The following is a 16,683-nucleotide window of genomic DNA, read 5'->3' on the forward strand; positions in this document are numbered from 1 at the left end:
GAGAGCAGATAATGTAATTGAATGCCAGGGTGTGGTCTGGAGTGAACACTAGGGCATAGGGGCAGTTGGTGGGAAGATGAAGCCGTGACAGCGCCTATCATGAAATTAGAACAATGTACCTCCTACCTGCATGGCGCCAGACTCCTGGAAGCATGTTTTTCTTTTAAATATGATTGATCCGTCAGTATGCATCTGCTATTGCTAGTTGACCAACATTAAATAGAGTCTTGTTTCTGTTACAGGAGATGTCATTTCACTAAAATAATTCTTCCTCCAGGTATGGGATTTGCTGATGTTGAGAATCGTGTGCCATGTAAGCCTGGGACAGTCATGAGAATTGCCAGTATCAGCAAAAGTCTCACTATGACTGCTATTGCCAAACTCTGGGAAGAAGGAAAATTGGACTTGGATGCTCCTGTACAGAAGTATGTCCCAGAATTCCCTGAAAAAGAATTTGAAGGGGAAAAGGTAGAAGTTGAATCTTGTTGCTGTTTCATTATATTCAGTTTACAATATGCATAGTTCTTTATTTAATCTAGAAGGGAGACCAGCAGCTCTAACAATTTTAGACTATCTTGGGTAAAATAGGGCTGAGATTATCATACGGTGAGATTTTAAAAACCTTTCAATGTTTTGGGGCCTCCTCTTAACCACCCAAACCCACCTATTTTTCAGGTTGGAGAATTCAACAGTCATGAATGTGAATCATAAAACAAGGGACAACATATTGAATGTAATACAGTTTTAAATACTATACTATGATATGATAACCCATTACATAATACCATTAGTTCTCAAAAGCAGCTTTTAATGTCCACCAAAAATGTGGCATTAAATTGACACTGATCAGGATTAGGTTAATAACTTTTAACTGTGGATACACTGGGTTCTTAAACTGTTTGCAAATATAACTGTCTTGAACCATTAGTAGCCATGTCAACCAGATTAAGGCCCTCATTACAAGATTGGCGGCAAATGCCACCTACCGCCACGGCGACTGACGCCTACATACCGTCGCCATGGCTACCGACCGTCCATGGCATTATGACTGTAGCCGTAATTCTGCCAGAAGGCTGGCAGAATTACGGCTACGGTCATGGCGACGTACAACGGTAAGGTGGCGCTGCTGACAGCAGCGCCACACCAGCAAAACACCACCTACTGTATCATGTTCCATGATACGCCGGTGTTTTGCTGGCAGCAGCGCCGCGTCCCGTCTCCTGCCGGAGGACCCCTTGCAAGCAGGTAAGCCGGGTTCTCTGACGGGAGTGGGGGGTGCTGTGTGTGTGTGGCTGTGTGAATGTATGCATGCGTGGGTGAATGTGTGTGTATATATGTGCGTGTATGTGTGTATATGAGGTGGGGTTGGGAGGGGGGTGGGGAGAACTCTGGGGAGGGGGGGACCCCTATCAGTGCCAGGGAAGGAATTCCCTGGCACTGATAGTGCCTAGCACCATGGTTTCCGTGGCGGTACAGAATCCACGGAAACCATGGCGGTGGGCATGGTCAAAATGCCATGGGCGGCCTAGAGACGGCTTCCGGGCTGGAGACTGTAGACTCAAGCCATGCAGTTGTTACCGCCATGACCGTCAGTGTGTTAACTTGGCGGTTTGGCTTTGGCCAAACCGCCAGTGTCATAATAGTGGAGGTATGTACCGCCAGCCTGTTGGCGGTAATACCTCCACTAGTACACTGACCATCGGGGTCATAATGACTCCTACCTACCAGCATACTATAAATACAGGTTGATGTATTAGTATGTTCTGCAACAGCAATTAACAATGGGATAAGTGTTTTTTCCATCTTGTTGCCCTGTTTGGGGGCAATGTGAGAAAAGCCAGAATCATTCACAGAATTTGTACTCAAACCCACCGATAGTGATTCTAGTTTAGAACATGTTTTTAAGACCTCGTGTATTGTAATCTGAAAGCACTAACATGAACTTTGTTACATACACATATCATTCAAATAACACCTATGTGAAAATATATGGCCACTCTTCCCAGTGATCTTGCCTTATCTAATCAGCCTCTTAGAGCTGATTACCATCAGTGGTTATGTTCTGAGTGTGGTACTGTGGGGGGTATCTCTTCTAGCCAGGAAGTAGATTCAGTGAGGTACTCTTTACTAAGTATCCAGAGTCTATGGTGCAGTTACCTGTCATTCCATTGTCTAATGCAATGCAATGCAAGTTGGAGCTTTTATGCTCTTTGTAATGCACTGGATTGCTTCCCATGAGAGAGCGGGTACACATTTAATTGTTGGAGAACACTTTTTTTAAATACGTTTCACATTCCTTCCTTGCAACTCTCATTTCCTGTGCAATATGAACCCATTCTGTAAGTATGCCCACTCAGTGACTCTAGTAAGTTACTTACTAGGTTTTCTCTGATTCAACTCTCTGCTGTTCTGAAGTGCCTTACACCAGTGGTTTCCAAACTTTTTAGAACCATGATCCACTTTTTAGAGCAACAAACCTTCATGACCGACCTTCCTTAGACATGGGGAGGGGTGATTATTTTTAATATAACTAAAGCTTTGTGTGGTAGCGCATTGGCATATACAGACAGCATATTTCCCATTGAAATGGCCACTACCTTGTGCATCATCCTGATTTGTTTTGATCCTATTAAAATCTCTGTTTCCAGCACATTTCAGAATTACACAAAAATGTGCTTAATTTTTACTTCCTTCACTGCTGAATGCATACAGTTCATTTACATTTTGTTGTGTGTTGCAAAACATGACATCCTATAGCTTTTTCTTTCACTTTATACGTACTCCAACAAGACTGCCATATAATTCACTTTAAAAACTCCTCTCACTTTGCAGTCAGAGAAAGAAAAGTAAACACCAATCCCACATCAGTTTATCTGAAGACATAGCCTGACATTTGACCTTTGTCTTGAAGCCGTCGCAAACGTGACAAGTTTAACACAGAATTTAAAGGCATCTTTATTACCCAGACTTTCTCGACCCACCAAAAACCAGCTCGCGGGCCCACTAGTATGACTCTAATATAAGAAAATGGCATGATTAGCATCAGCAAAGCACACAAATACTTAAAAATTAGCACTTCTATGACTAACATTTGATGGAATACCTATGTGAGGACTTCCTCACTCCACGAACCACCAGCTTCATATTTGTTTTACAGGATGCCTCAGTCCTTGCTGGCCACACCTTATTTACAATAACTCAGGAGTCACTACTGGTGCCTAGCACAGTCTGACAACACTCTGCCCCGCAGGCCATAACATGGTCCTGCTAGCACATAGAATACATAGAGCAGAACAAACAACTGGAGGGGAGGTGGGGTGGGAGTGAGAGAGAACAAGAAATCGCCAATACTTCTCGGCCTCTACAAGTGGAGATCTCTCAAAGAGGTTTACGCATTTTGGCATTCTCGGCAGGTGAAGGGCACATAGGAAATGTAGGTGAAGTACAGATATGTATTGGCGCCATTAACAAGCATATGCACATAAGTAATCAATCTGAAATAACAATAACATTTGCTTACCTAGTTCAAGGTTTCAATCTGCTGCGAACCTAAGCCATTACAGGTGAGGAAGCAAGGCAATTGTTTTTAACAGCCCATTTTTGAAGATAGGCTTAAAGTAAGGTAGGATCGGGTACCAACACAATCCAAACAACAAAGCCAAATTAAAATCTGTAATCATGGTCTTGGTACAAGTTAAAGGCCAGTAATAAGGGAACGGTCAAGGTTTAAAACAAAAGAGCTGAGGGACGAAGCAGCTTTCAGTGAACTTATTTGGCAAGAGGTAATCAGGGATGTGGAATTCCTATCGCCCGACGCCCGGGACATCTTGTTTGGGGTCAAGGGCTACAAGTTTTTATGTTTACTTTGTCCTTGGGACAAGTAGGCCCAACCCCCTGCAGCACAAACCCTTTGGCTGCCTGATTACAGAGAGTGGAACTCTCTGCAGTTGAGTTAATGTGTTTCCAAAAGATAATGCTGTTCGAACTTGTATTTATGGTTCATTATTTGAAAGTCTTCATTATTAGGGTGAGTGCTGTAAATAAATGTTTTAAGGTCACACTTCACTACTGACGTTGGTTCCAGTACAAAAAAAAAAAAACGTGTATACACATGTTTGAAAAGTTTAGGCTATGAGGCTAAGTATAATGCTCCCAGAATGCTCTCTGATTATATGCAAATGAAGTGTCATTTAGTAAAATGTGTTGATGCATGCTAGTATTTCCCAAAAATATTTCTAATGGAAAATCAGTGTAACCATTTTCAACACGATTATGGGAAGCATGAAAATAAACAAACACTGACAAAGCCAACTGATCTGACATATTTTTATAAGTCTTTTAGTTTCATCAATGCGTGTCTTGTTTTGACATGGCTTTTGTAACACTTTATTGTTGTGGGAGCTACCAGGCCCTCAACATTGTAACAAACACTGGCAAACCCCCCCAAAAAAGTTTTTGAACTCTCTAAAAGCACACCAGCGGCATAACAAAGGCCCCGCAGCCGCCCTCCAGGGGGCCCCTTCAGCACAGCACCTGCCCAGAGTGAGTCTGGAGAGGGGGCTCCTCCATGTTCTTTACAAAGGGGCACCCTCCAGTTTAGTTACGTCACTGATTGCCACTGTAGTTCCTGACACTGAACAAAACTACTTTGTGTGGCAATATGCTCCTTGTGGAAGAGCAGAATGCGATCACTCACAGTAAAGCCGGCCGAAAGAGAGAGAAATAGAAGTTTAATAAAAACAAAATGTCTTTGTTAACACCAGACCTAATTAGGGACCAAGACCCACATGTAGGTAGCTTTTTGCATGTCGCAAACAGCGACTTTCGCTGTTTGCGACATGCAAAAAGCACACTGCGATGCACAAACCCAGTTTTGCGATTCGGTAACCTGGTTACCGAATCGCAAAACGGGTTTGCGACTCGCAATTAGTAAGGGGTGTTCCCTTCCTAATTGCGACTCGCAGTGCAATGTAGGATTGTTTTGTGACCGCGAACGCGGGTGCAAACCAATCGCAGTTTGCACCCATTTCAAATGGGTGCTAACACTTTCGCAAAAGGGAAGGGATCCACATGGGACCCCTTCCCCATTGTGAATGTCACTGTAAACATTTTTTCAGAGCAGGCAGTGGTCCTGTGGACCACTGCCTGCTCTGAAAAAATGAAACGAAAACGTTTCATTTTTCATTTTTGTTATGCATCTCATTTTCCTTTAAGGAAAACGGGCTGCATTACAAAAAAAAAACTGCTTTATTGAAAAGCAGTCACAGACATGGTGGTCTGCTGTCTCCAGCAGGCCACCATCCCTGTGAGGGCCGCCATTCGCGAGGGGGTCGCAAATTGCGACCCACCTCATGATTATTCATGAGGTGGGCATTTGCGAAGCCCTTGCGAATCACAGATGGTGTCAGGGACACCATCCTACATTCGGATTTGCGACTCGCAATTTGCAGGTCGCAAATCTGAACCTACCTACATGTGGCCCCAAATTCTTAAAGAAAGTCACAAAAGTGCACCCATGGTATATGTTGTACCCTATAAAATATTTGTGAACTGTATTTTAGCATGGGTAAATACGATGTGTAGATTTGCTCATGTAAAAATCTATTGAGCATTTGAAAGTTCATTTTCCCTCCAGCCACTTTCTTCCCAACCCTGGAAGAAGTTCTAATTCTGCCATTGTCAGGAGTAAATGTCCAACCTTTCTTATTATGGGAAAATATTAGAGAGAAGCTGGTAAAAATCTTTAAAAAAACCAGGTTAGTAGGTTTGCAGACTCAAAGGCATTCCAGCCCTAGAACTATTGCTTACTGCTTCCTCCAGCCCCAGTATGCAGATCTGCAGAAAGGTGGCAAAATAAGGAAATTGTTACAGTAGGGATTGAAACTGCAAGTATTTAAGCCCTACTATGGTAGTAGCCCTGGCATAATCAGAGAGGCTATTATCAGAGCACTTACATAATGAGATTGCTGCCATAATTTGTCGCCACACTACATGGCACCAAAGGGACAAGTAGATCTTTTTACAGGACAAGTAGATTTGAGAAGCAACCTGTCCACTGGACAAGTAGATATTTTAATAAATTCCACACCCCTGGGTAATGCTTTTGGAATGCAGAACGTTACCAGGCATCTTCTCAAGGAAACTTGAAGGACAAAGTAGCACTGCTGCCACGTGTCCTACAAGCCTCTTGCAAGGCGCCATAAGCCATTCCTCCATAGTCTGGTGGAAATACGTCTCAGTTCTCTTCTGCCTCATCCCACGAGCGGACTGGAGACGGACTCTTAGTGCACCCTGTTTGATGCACGATTGGGAAAAAAACATAATAGCATTAGACAGAAATATAGATAATGACTTTCCAACAGAATTGTGGTTTACTACAACTGTCTCTCCTGTGCTCTTGGACCCCTTTCCTCTTGGCTGCAAGTGGAACTACAACGTTTGACATGCCTCTACCCTGGTTGGCTTACTTTCATGTACAGAGGCTCAGTAAAATGTAGAATAGATCCCACAATTGAGCTTCACAATTGTGTTTTTTTTTTTTTTTCTTTTTCAGCATTGTTTTCCTTGTTGAACCGAAATATGTGGTTGTCCACATCTCATTTTACCATCATCCTGAGGCTGTAGCTACCCGATTTTCAAGGCTATTGTGTGGGGTCCCAAACCGCAGGAATTCACACAGTAGGTTATCAAACCCACCATTGCATTGGGGGAGATGTTTCTTTTTTCTTGTAATATTTTATTGACCATAAAAATCAGCTGTTGCTAAATGTGGTATATTATTAACTGTTACTGTTCCTCATTTATAATATTTTATTGACCATAAAAACCCTACAAATGAGGAACAGGAACAGTTCATAATATACCACATTTAGCAACAGCTGAAATGAAGGCGAGGATTCAGTTGTTTATATCTAAAAGTTACTGTACTCAAGAATGGGTAAATATTATGAATTATTGAGACACCAAGGCTGTAGGAGGAACCTAATGTTTTAGGAGAAAGACACATATCCATTCATTAAGTTTGATATTTGTCCTGACATTTCATTCTCTGACACCGAATCTTTTTATTATTAGATATTTAGCTAGTTTTATTAGGTCATAGATCCAGTCTTCAATTAAATAGTTAGAACAAGACTTCTAGAGCTTTAAGATATATTTTGCTCAAACCTAAAGCTTGTAAAGCTTAAGGTAGTCAGTTTGCTGTACACTGTTACAATCACAGAAGTTTCCCCCCCTAATTAAACCTAACTAGCGGAGCTATTGGCTTGGAAGCACTGATTACCTCATTAAAAAAAAAAAAAAAAAAAACTGTTGAATAAGGATCGGGCAGGGTATATACAGCTATCAAAATTCCAGTGACTTAGAGTTGTTTTGTAACCTTGTCGACACTTGTCCACTGATCACTCATCTGCATCCCATTCAGCCCTGATTGGGAGCTGTATATTTGAAAATCAACCCTACTAAAACTCCAATTAGGAATCAACAGGTCAGGAATTGCTCTAGTTTATGAACCATGACTGCTTCTTCCAAAAGGAGAACAGGAAGCATTCAACAGGGGGTTCACTCTTTAGGTCAGTGGTTCCCAACCTTTGGTTCGGGGACAGGCAAAGCCTCCTCAGGGGGTCTACGACTGCCTAGAAATTGTAATATTATTAAAAGATTAGGTCCACAGCTTTCAGTAATGACTCATTGGGGGAGTCCCTAAATTCCAGTAATAATTAAGTTGGGGTCCCTCGGTTCCAGTACTGATAGTCGGGGTCCACAGAAGTAAAAAAGTTGGGAACCACTGCTGTAGGATTTCACATGTGCCCTCAAAACCTTTAAAGAACATATCAGGCAAAATCCTAACCTGCTCGGCATCACTTTTTTGTCCTACATCCTCTAGTGCATACCTTCCAGGTATGCATCTTACAGTCACTTATATCATTTGCCAAATATCTAGGATTCACAATCGATCAATACTCCAATAAGAGCAAATACTTTGCTAATCTATTAAAAACAAAACAACCTACCACCACCACAGCTTAAGAAAAATCAAGACAGAACATCAGCACAAACCCTGGTACTCCAACCTCGATGGAGGGAATGCCATTTAGCAGGCCTTCCACAATCACAATTGCACCCGTGAAGGCCATGCTCACGCAGCAGTACTCTGGGACTCTGATGAGAAAGCATCAAACCACATTGCACCTGTGCTAATAGATGAGTGATGCCCTGTCTCTTAGTGAAAATTCCTAAAACATAGGTATCTAAGGTATAACATTTGCATACTAGACTAAGGACATGCCTCCTTGTCTACCTAAACTATCCCATGCCACATTTACTCCACCCTTTGTCTCATCACCTTTCTTATCTAATCTCTTCTTAGATAACACCTGAGCCCAGTTCTGTTCTACTGTAATATTGCTGCCCCTTTCGATTGATGCCTCTGTACACTCTTTTAATGCATCTTGTTCCGTTCTATGTTAAGCTCTCCACTGCCTATGTGGTTAGGTCCTCATTATATAACATTACATAAATAAATCTTATGGACTGAAGAGACCATTCAAGCAGGCAAACTATATGACACATTCTTAAGGGAGGATGGTAGATATTCCAGAGTTATGCAAGTAACTGATTTCTTTGATGTGAATGCTATTTAATTTGGTAATTGTGTTTGGTTTTGGCAGGTCACCATTACCACCAGGCTGTTGGTTTCACATTTGAGTGGGATTCGTCATTATGAAAAGGATGTGACAAAGGTATGCAATAATAAATCACTTACAACTCCAAAGTGTTTTTAATATTGGAAGCAATATATGCCAGTTTACTGGAAAAAGAGCTGACTCCAATTCTGTTTTGTCGTGATTGTGCCATTCTGTTTATATATTAACCCTCTAAACTTGTTACGTAAAATAAACAGATGCCTTGATAAATACTGCTATTTTTATTGTAGTTTGTGACATGACGTAAAATATATCTAATGCAAACTTTAAAACTGTAACAAGGCACGAGAGAAAATTTCCAAGAAAGGATTGAAATCGTCCAAAGATGCCACCAGTTTGAAGACCCTAGAAGCTGTGAAAGGCAAGGAGCCTGCCAGCGGTGGAAAACAAGCTAGTGACAAAGCATATCACACCATTGACAAGGGTACCGCTTTTGAAGCCAAGGAAGAACTAGGGAGTGACAGTAAAGGACAGAGCTCTTTTCTTGCTAAAAAAGAAAAGGAATTTGATGCAGAAGAGTATTACTTGAAAGAAAAATTTGAAAGTGTGATCGAGTCCCTGAAGCTGTTTAAGAATGATCCTTTGGTCTTTAAACCAGGTAAGCTCCTGAAGTTCTTTAAACATTATAGTTATTCACAGTTTGAAACAAGTAAGCTAGCAGGTGAAATAGCTGTTTTTTCTGAACTCTTAATGGGATGGGCTCATGACCTCTGGAGACCTTGACTGCTCAGTAAATTGCCACTTTTTCCTCTGAAGTGCTAGGTGCTTCTTTAATTTGATAAATTTCCAAGAAAGTCCAAATTAAATATAAAAGTCCAAAGTACACATGCTCACAAAGATTATTCTGCCTCTTATATGAAAACAAATGTAACTATTATTTAGGACAGTTGTTCCCAACCTGTGGTCCGGGGACCCCTCGGGATCCCCGAAGCCCCCTCAGGGGGATCCCGACTGCTTAGAAAATTAAATGATATCAACAGATTAGGTCCCCGGCTTTCAGTAATGACTCAGCAGGGGGTCCTCGGATTCCAATAATGATTCAGTGGGGGTCCTCGGGTTCCAGTAAGGATAAAGTGGGGGTCGACAGAAATCAAAAGGTTGGGAACCATTGATTTAGGTCTTCCTGTGAATACATGTTTTATGCTATGTTATCTCATTGCAGGTTTTAATTGATGAAGGGAATAAGGAAATGGGCAATTTTTTTAAAAATACATTTGTTATTATTCATTGAAGACGTTACAACTGTCCAAAATCCACAATTCTTTCATTTATACTGTTCTAATTCACCTAGTTCTGTTCACTAGTTAATTAACATGCCCAAATTCATCCTCTTAGTGTTATTAATTACAATCTTTGTCTAGCCAGAAACTAATGAGACAACTGCAGCCTCCTCCTTTTCACCCTGTGTCTTAATCGGATCCCTAGTGAAATTAGCAAAGACTTCTCTGTCCCTAATCCTGGGAACCCTCTGACCCTACATAGATCCTTGATGTGATCTGTGGACATGGTGCTGAGGTCTGTTCCCAGGCATGTGCTCTCCATTGTTTATGTCCGCTTGTGAGTAACAACTAGGCTTTCCGGCTTTCCGCTGGCATAAATTAGAAATGGCCAATGCCTTACCTGTATCCAAGGCTCCTAAATGTTAGGTACCCCACTGCTTGCTGGCAATTGCCAGTACCCCAAGCCCAGTGCTATGGGGCAAGCAGAAGTTACTGGGCCCAAACATGGGGATTGGTGCCTTTTACTCCTGATGCCCCAAGGCCTGACCTATGGATCCCGATCAACTGGGCCAAGTAGCCCTTCAGCACTTAACTCTCCGTGGTAGCCCAGGTAGAGCAGTCCATGGCTTCTTGTGGGACGAAGGTAGATACAGGGGTTGAAAGCAGGCTCACACTCAAAATACGTTCAATAGCAGTAATAAATTATTGTACAGTCACATACTTCCTTTCATAGCAAAGTAGTATTCATATTAAAACACAAAATGAAATACGGCATACACAAACAACACACACAGCCCCCGGCATTCAGTGCTCTAATGGCAGTTCCCCGATTCAAGCTTCCCTCACACTAGTAGTAGTGGTTATTCCCCATTCACTTTAGGTGACATTCAGGTTAGGACCCACTAGAAGTCTGAGTCAAAGGAGTCCTACTCTGACTCTATTAGAAAAGTTAAGTGTTCCCCCGCCAAAGTGTTAGCTGGCAGACAAGTTTCCCCTGGGCCTTCTGGCCTGTAGTTTAGTCTTACCTGCAACGGCAAGGATTCTTTGACTGCAGACTCCTGCAGTGTCTCTTTGATGGGCATGGCGGCTGCAGCTGCTGCCTCGGGTGAATAGCACACAAACGGCTCTGCAGGGGCCTCGGCTCGGAGTTTGTCAGCCCTCATCAGATGCAGCGATAAGTTTCCTTTAGTCTTCCCCTCTGGGGAACGGCACAGGAGGAATTGTCAGTGATTCCTGGTTCCAATCTTTAGTCATGGTGAGGCTTGCAGGGACCACCACAGCATCCTCTCCTCATGGTGATGGCATCCACCAGGCAGCGCTCCTTGTCTTCCTTCCGTGGCCCAGTCTGGCAAACTGGTCATCACTTCTGCTCTTCATTCGGGTGATGGCCCGATCAGCACAGCAGCAGGTTCATATTCACGGCAGCCCCTTCTGCCAGCCAGGGTCATCGCCTTACTCTGCACATGGGTGACAGCCTGATCGGAACGTCAGTCTTCACAGCAGCCTCCTTTGCGATACATGGTCTCCGACTCAGACTTGTACACTGTGAACAACCCATTCAGAGCAGCAAATCTCTTGACAGTCTTCCATCTGGCATACAGGGATCACTGATTTAAACCTACACAAAAACAATGACCCGATCGGTGTGGCAGAGTTCACGGCTCACTTCACCGGAGCCCTCCTGTGGCATACGGCAGTTGCCGATTTTAAACCTGCTTGTGGGCAATGACCCAATTGATGCAGCAGCGGTTTCCTCACACCTTGCTACAGGGATCCACTCACCAGGCTCCCCCTGTGGATCTGCTCCTTACAGCTGTCCTCTTTCCTACAGGGATAAATGTTCTTGGCAATCCGACAGACACTGGTGCTCCAGGGTCAGGTGGTCTTGGATGTCACTGGATGATCCCTCACCCAACCAGGAGAAAAGCAGGCCTTAGCCTCCAGCCATGGTCACTGGCAGACTTCCTACAGAGCTTCCCCTCCTCACACAGCCCATCTTGCTGTTTCACAGTTGACAAATTGTGGGGGCCTTGAGGTTCCTTTCTTATAGTCCACACTCCAAATGTGATTTATGGTCTGAGTTTTTGAAGTTTGTGTTGGGTGTCTGCTTCCTTTTGAGATGCCCTCTCCTCTGTCCTACTCTTCCTCCAGAAAACAGTCTGTCACATCAGGAGCGACTCCAAATCCGATAGCCCCACAAAACAGGCCATGGGGATGACGAGAGGGTCACATCTGGATGTCAGCCGCAGTGATATGTGTATCAAAATGTTATCCCAGGGACCAAGCCCTACTCTTTATGATTCTTTTATCAGCCCCTCTGCCTTCCTGAGGTGTGCCCAGGCCCTTTTCCAGTGACCTTTCTCTGAATCAAAGGTCACCCTTTAAAGTGTGCTGGAGAGCCTGGCTCGCCTTCGTTCAGTGTGTATGTGTGTGTCCCATCCAGCTCACAGGAATGCAGCAATCCACAAATTTGTCTTGGGGGATTCTCCTACTTCTCATGGTCCTCCAGTCAGCTCCGGGTCCCCCAAAATGAAACCCAGAAACTTTCACCTATTGTACCACTCACTGGCACACATACACCCAGCACATGTGCACAGCACACATGCACTGCATAGCACTACATATTAACATCATGTAGGCCATAAGTGAATTATAGATACAGCAGCATAATTTTGCATGGGTGAGCCTGTAGGCCTTATTCCAGTGACACGGGTAAAAAGGCTTATTCACCTCTACTGATCACTACACAGTATGCTGTCACTACTGTGCTAATGTTCCTCAACCCTTGTCAAAGGCAGTATCCTTTCACCACTAAGAGAGTAGCACGCTAGGTGCCCCTCCCCATCCAACAAGACCACAATCTGTGAGACAGGCTTATGTTATGGCACACCATCATGAGCTATAAATCTTTCTGACCCATATGTCGCACAAATGAATGCTCCCCTCATCACTACCTTAAAGGCTTCCCCCTTGTTGCTTGCAACTAACACCATACGTGTCTAACATGCAGTTCAGCATGGCTGTTATTTTGTAGTCCTAAGTCATATGTAAAAGCATCCTATGGTTGTCAAATAAGTTCTTCTGAGTTATCCGACACTACAGTATATCTTGTGCATAGGGGAGTAAAAGGAGTACTCTGTGACATTAGGGTGGGCATTGAGTCATGAAGCTGCCACTGCTCTTTGAGCCATGCATGCTGCCAAAGCTTTCATTACCTTAATTATTTCATCCCCTAATGTGTGTCTTGTATAAGGCCTATACCCACCACCCACATCTAAAGTAGGTGTGTATGCTATGCCTTTTTGAGATTTTATTCACTCCTCTGATATTCCAAGTCAGTACCCTATGTTTGTTCAGGCTGGTATGTGATGAGTCATGTTCAGTGGGTATGTAGGATGAACCTATTGTGGGTGGAACCCACTGCGTCAGGCAACCTGTGCTTCCGCCCCATGCTGTTTTCGCAGATTCATTAGTAGCCTTCTACCTATTTGCCCCTTGAGCGTAGTCATTACCACTTTGTTCAACTGAACCCTCAACCGAACAAAACCCCACCCATCCAAATCCATAGTTCAATTCCTGAAGAATTTATGTAATTAGACTAACAAGGTCATATGCTATCTTCCGTGGTGTTTACACTACAGCAGTGAATTATTGGTGACCTACAGATTAACACTCCTATACTCTTATGGGTTCACAGTGTATGCTTTTGTAGACACCCCGTGTATAAGTAATTAGGTGACATATAAACATACCTACTAGAAATGGAGTGTTTTATTAGTAACAGAGTGTAAATGAGCCTTATATAATTATGCTAAGTCGTGTTCTGCCATAGGGGTCAACCGTAGCAATTCAGATTTCAGTGTTTCATCGGAATCCATCTCTGAACCTGTGGGTACTCTCCAGGAGTCACTTTGCCAGTCCGCCAAGCTCTCCATCCCTACTGTAATACAGGCCTCCCTCACATTGGACCTGTTGTAGTGTTGATTAAGTTTTTTTGTTAAGGAGAGGATATTTGATCACACCACATTTTTGTTGTTGTTGTCTCAGAGAGGGTGTCTTATAAATTCTCTGTCAATTTGTTTTTCCAGCCAATCATTAGCATCTGTAGCAGCCTCAAAAAACAGGGTCTCATTGTCTCTCTTCACATTGAGTCTCGCTGGGAGTAAAAGAGTGTACTTGATCCACACTTCCTTCAGGTGCCTTGTTACTTCCAGAAAAGACAACCTTTGGCGTTGTACCACTAGGGTATAATCTAAGAACAACGTAAGTTTTGCATCGTGGCCCATCTTCTGCGCGAGGTGCAGTATCTTTATAAATACTATTACAATTACAATCTGTGAATTATTATTATTGCTCTGCCCCTCCCAAGTCCTTGGAGCTCCCCTCCAAAAATCTGATTCTATTTATGAGTTCCTCCATTTTGCAGTGAGGTTGCGTCTTGGGGTTAGCTCGTTGAGTCACCTTGCAGTCTGTTTTACCCTGTCTTCAACGTTTCTATTGGTTGAGTAGACCCGCATCTTTGGCAGAATTGTTGATCTTCTGCTTTAGTATTTCCCTAATATACAATATTACTACCATTATTTTGTCTAGTTTGACCTGTGTCTCTGACTCATCTGCCGCAACTTCTTTGTTTTTTGTTCCATTTTCTCATTAGCCTGCATCCTTACCAAACCTACCACAGCCTAGTCTTTCTGAAGCTCTTGTTGATTGTAATCCTCCCACTCTGCAAATACAGGCCCACTAACTATTATTTGCAACGTTGATGATGGTGGCTCCAAATGTAAAATTGGTTGTGACCATCTGACACAGGCCGCATTTCACAAGAGATTCCAATCAACCAAAAAAAGAAATTTAGAACAGGATTCTGCTATAGGTTTCTTAAAGGTATGTATAGGAAATGTTCATGCGGGCAACAATAATGAGTGCCTTTTTGGTCCTGAGTTCATAGATAATATTCCTAAAAAGATAAACTCAATGCTTCCTTCTACATGCCGTCCAGCAATCACACAGCCTTATTCACTGTAACCCCAGTTAGTCTGGAGTGCCAGGGGCTCAGTGTGACCACCGACAGTAAGGCTTTTAGTTACATCAGGACCTTCAGGTCCAAGCTCTCCCAGAGCAGGGAGAAGCCCCAAAGAGTGGTGAAACTGGTGGGAGAAAAAAGAATGGCTGCTGTTTACTCAGTTTGCTGACTGGGTATGATCATTATTCTCAAAAATACCACCCCATTTTAAGGAGATGCTCAAGAAGGGAAAGAAAAGCCTCTGTTTACCACTTCTGGTCACCGCCCGTCGGCAGCTGGTACCCAATACAGTCCATTCAAATTCCTGCTTTGGAGAGGGGCACACGTGTGTGAGAGAGGCTCCTTCTACTGGCTCCACTGAAGCTTCATTCATCATCTGGCAGGAGTCATGGGCCTGTCTCATTACTCAGCCCTGTTGCTTCTATTTCTCTCCAACGGCTGCAGCTCTTAACTTGGAGATTGTCTTTCATATCAGCTGGTGACCGCTCAGCTGTTTGGATGAGTTCCAGGCCCTGTCATATCACGCCTGCACTTAGTGTAAGTTGTAGCTGACATACTGTGGCCAGGGATGTCATCTAGACACCTTCAGCATGCAGAGGCCTGAGGTACAAGGTCAGATGGACAGCCTTCTATTTTATTTGTTTTATATATTGCTGGGGATTGCGCTGAGCTTAGGCATGTCCTTCATCTTTGGCTTCCCTGCCACTCCCCTCCAGCCCCCAAATCAGAGTGCTTAGATAACCTATCATACAGCACTGCAGCTTTAGCCTCAGTACTACTGAATTATGTAGATTTAGTCAATGGAATGTCAATATCTATAGTTAAGTGTATCCTTTCAACAGTGTATTTCAACAATATGGCATTTACCTCCAATCTGTAGACTACAAATAACATATTTTTGTTGATCTTGCTCAAGGGAAAACCAAATATAGGATGCATTTATACCCTGCCCCTTTTATTGTGTACTAAAGGGAGTGTACATGTGACAAAGTGTGGAAAGAGCATTAAATGGTTGCAACAGATTTAACATGAAGAAAAATTGACATTGTTCAACTTTCATTGTTAAAGATAAAATATAAAGTGAATTACTCCCTAGACTGACCTGGTCCTATACAATAAGGAGCCTGTGCAGATGAATTTATTTAATTTACCTTTATAATTATTTTTCTCAAACTGAAATCGCAAATCAAGCTTCTTAAGGTATTGTTGCGCATGCTATGTTGGTGTTCCAGGCACACCCTAGAGCTGCAGAATAATCATGAATGCATAGCACTGTATCACCATGCACCATTATATATATGAAGATATGTGTTCTGAGATGTTATACTTTTGTTGAAACTTGTTTCTATTTAGCCCCCTGTTTTCCTGTGATCCCCTTTTCTAAAGGCAGTCAGTTTTTCTACTCAACACATGCCTGGACCCTTCTGAGTGCTGTGGTAGAGAGAGCGTCGGGAGAGAACTTCTTGGATTATATGTTAAAAATGTTCCATGAGATGGGCATGAGCAACACTCTTCAGGATGAACACGAGCCAGTGATCTACAATCGAGCAAGGTAAATGGGAAGGTGTAGGGTTGTGTGAGTAATCTGATGCATCATCTTTAACAGAACACGTGGTTTTCATTTAGCTGCTTTACAAGGATGTATGTGTCAGTTGTGGCTGACTAGTACAGATTTAACAGTTTGTATGGATGCTTGGTAGGGCTTGTAAAATAAATCTTCAGCTCGTCAGAGGAC

At 43.0% G+C, this 16,683-nt stretch overlaps 1 protein-coding gene across 3 annotated transcripts in view; it reads left to right on the plus strand.

Annotated features, from left to right (window-relative positions):
- Nucleotides 1-16,683, plus strand: part of LACTB (lactamase beta) — a 118,983-nt gene that overhangs the window by 11,338 nt on the left and 90,962 nt on the right. Inside the window, exons 3-6 of one of the 3 annotated variants that reach the window (XM_069222004.1) lie at nucleotides 278-468; nucleotides 8,670-8,741; nucleotides 8,988-9,303; nucleotides 16,335-16,500. In XM_069222004.1, the coding sequence (XP_069078105.1) occupies nucleotides 278-468; nucleotides 8,670-8,741; nucleotides 8,988-9,303; nucleotides 16,335-16,500 (745 nt within the window). Of the gene's footprint in view, nucleotides 1-242; nucleotides 469-8,669; nucleotides 8,742-8,987; nucleotides 9,304-16,301; nucleotides 16,501-16,683 lie in introns of all 3 variants that reach the window. The other 2 variants (XM_069222002.1, XM_069222005.1) reach the window with 2 other exon arrangements.

Source organism: Pleurodeles waltl, chromosome 3_1, assembly GCF_031143425.1.
Source record: "Pleurodeles waltl isolate 20211129_DDA chromosome 3_1, aPleWal1.hap1.20221129, whole genome shotgun sequence".
NCBI classification, from domain to species: Eukaryota; Metazoa; Chordata; class Amphibia; order Caudata; family Salamandridae; genus Pleurodeles; species Pleurodeles waltl.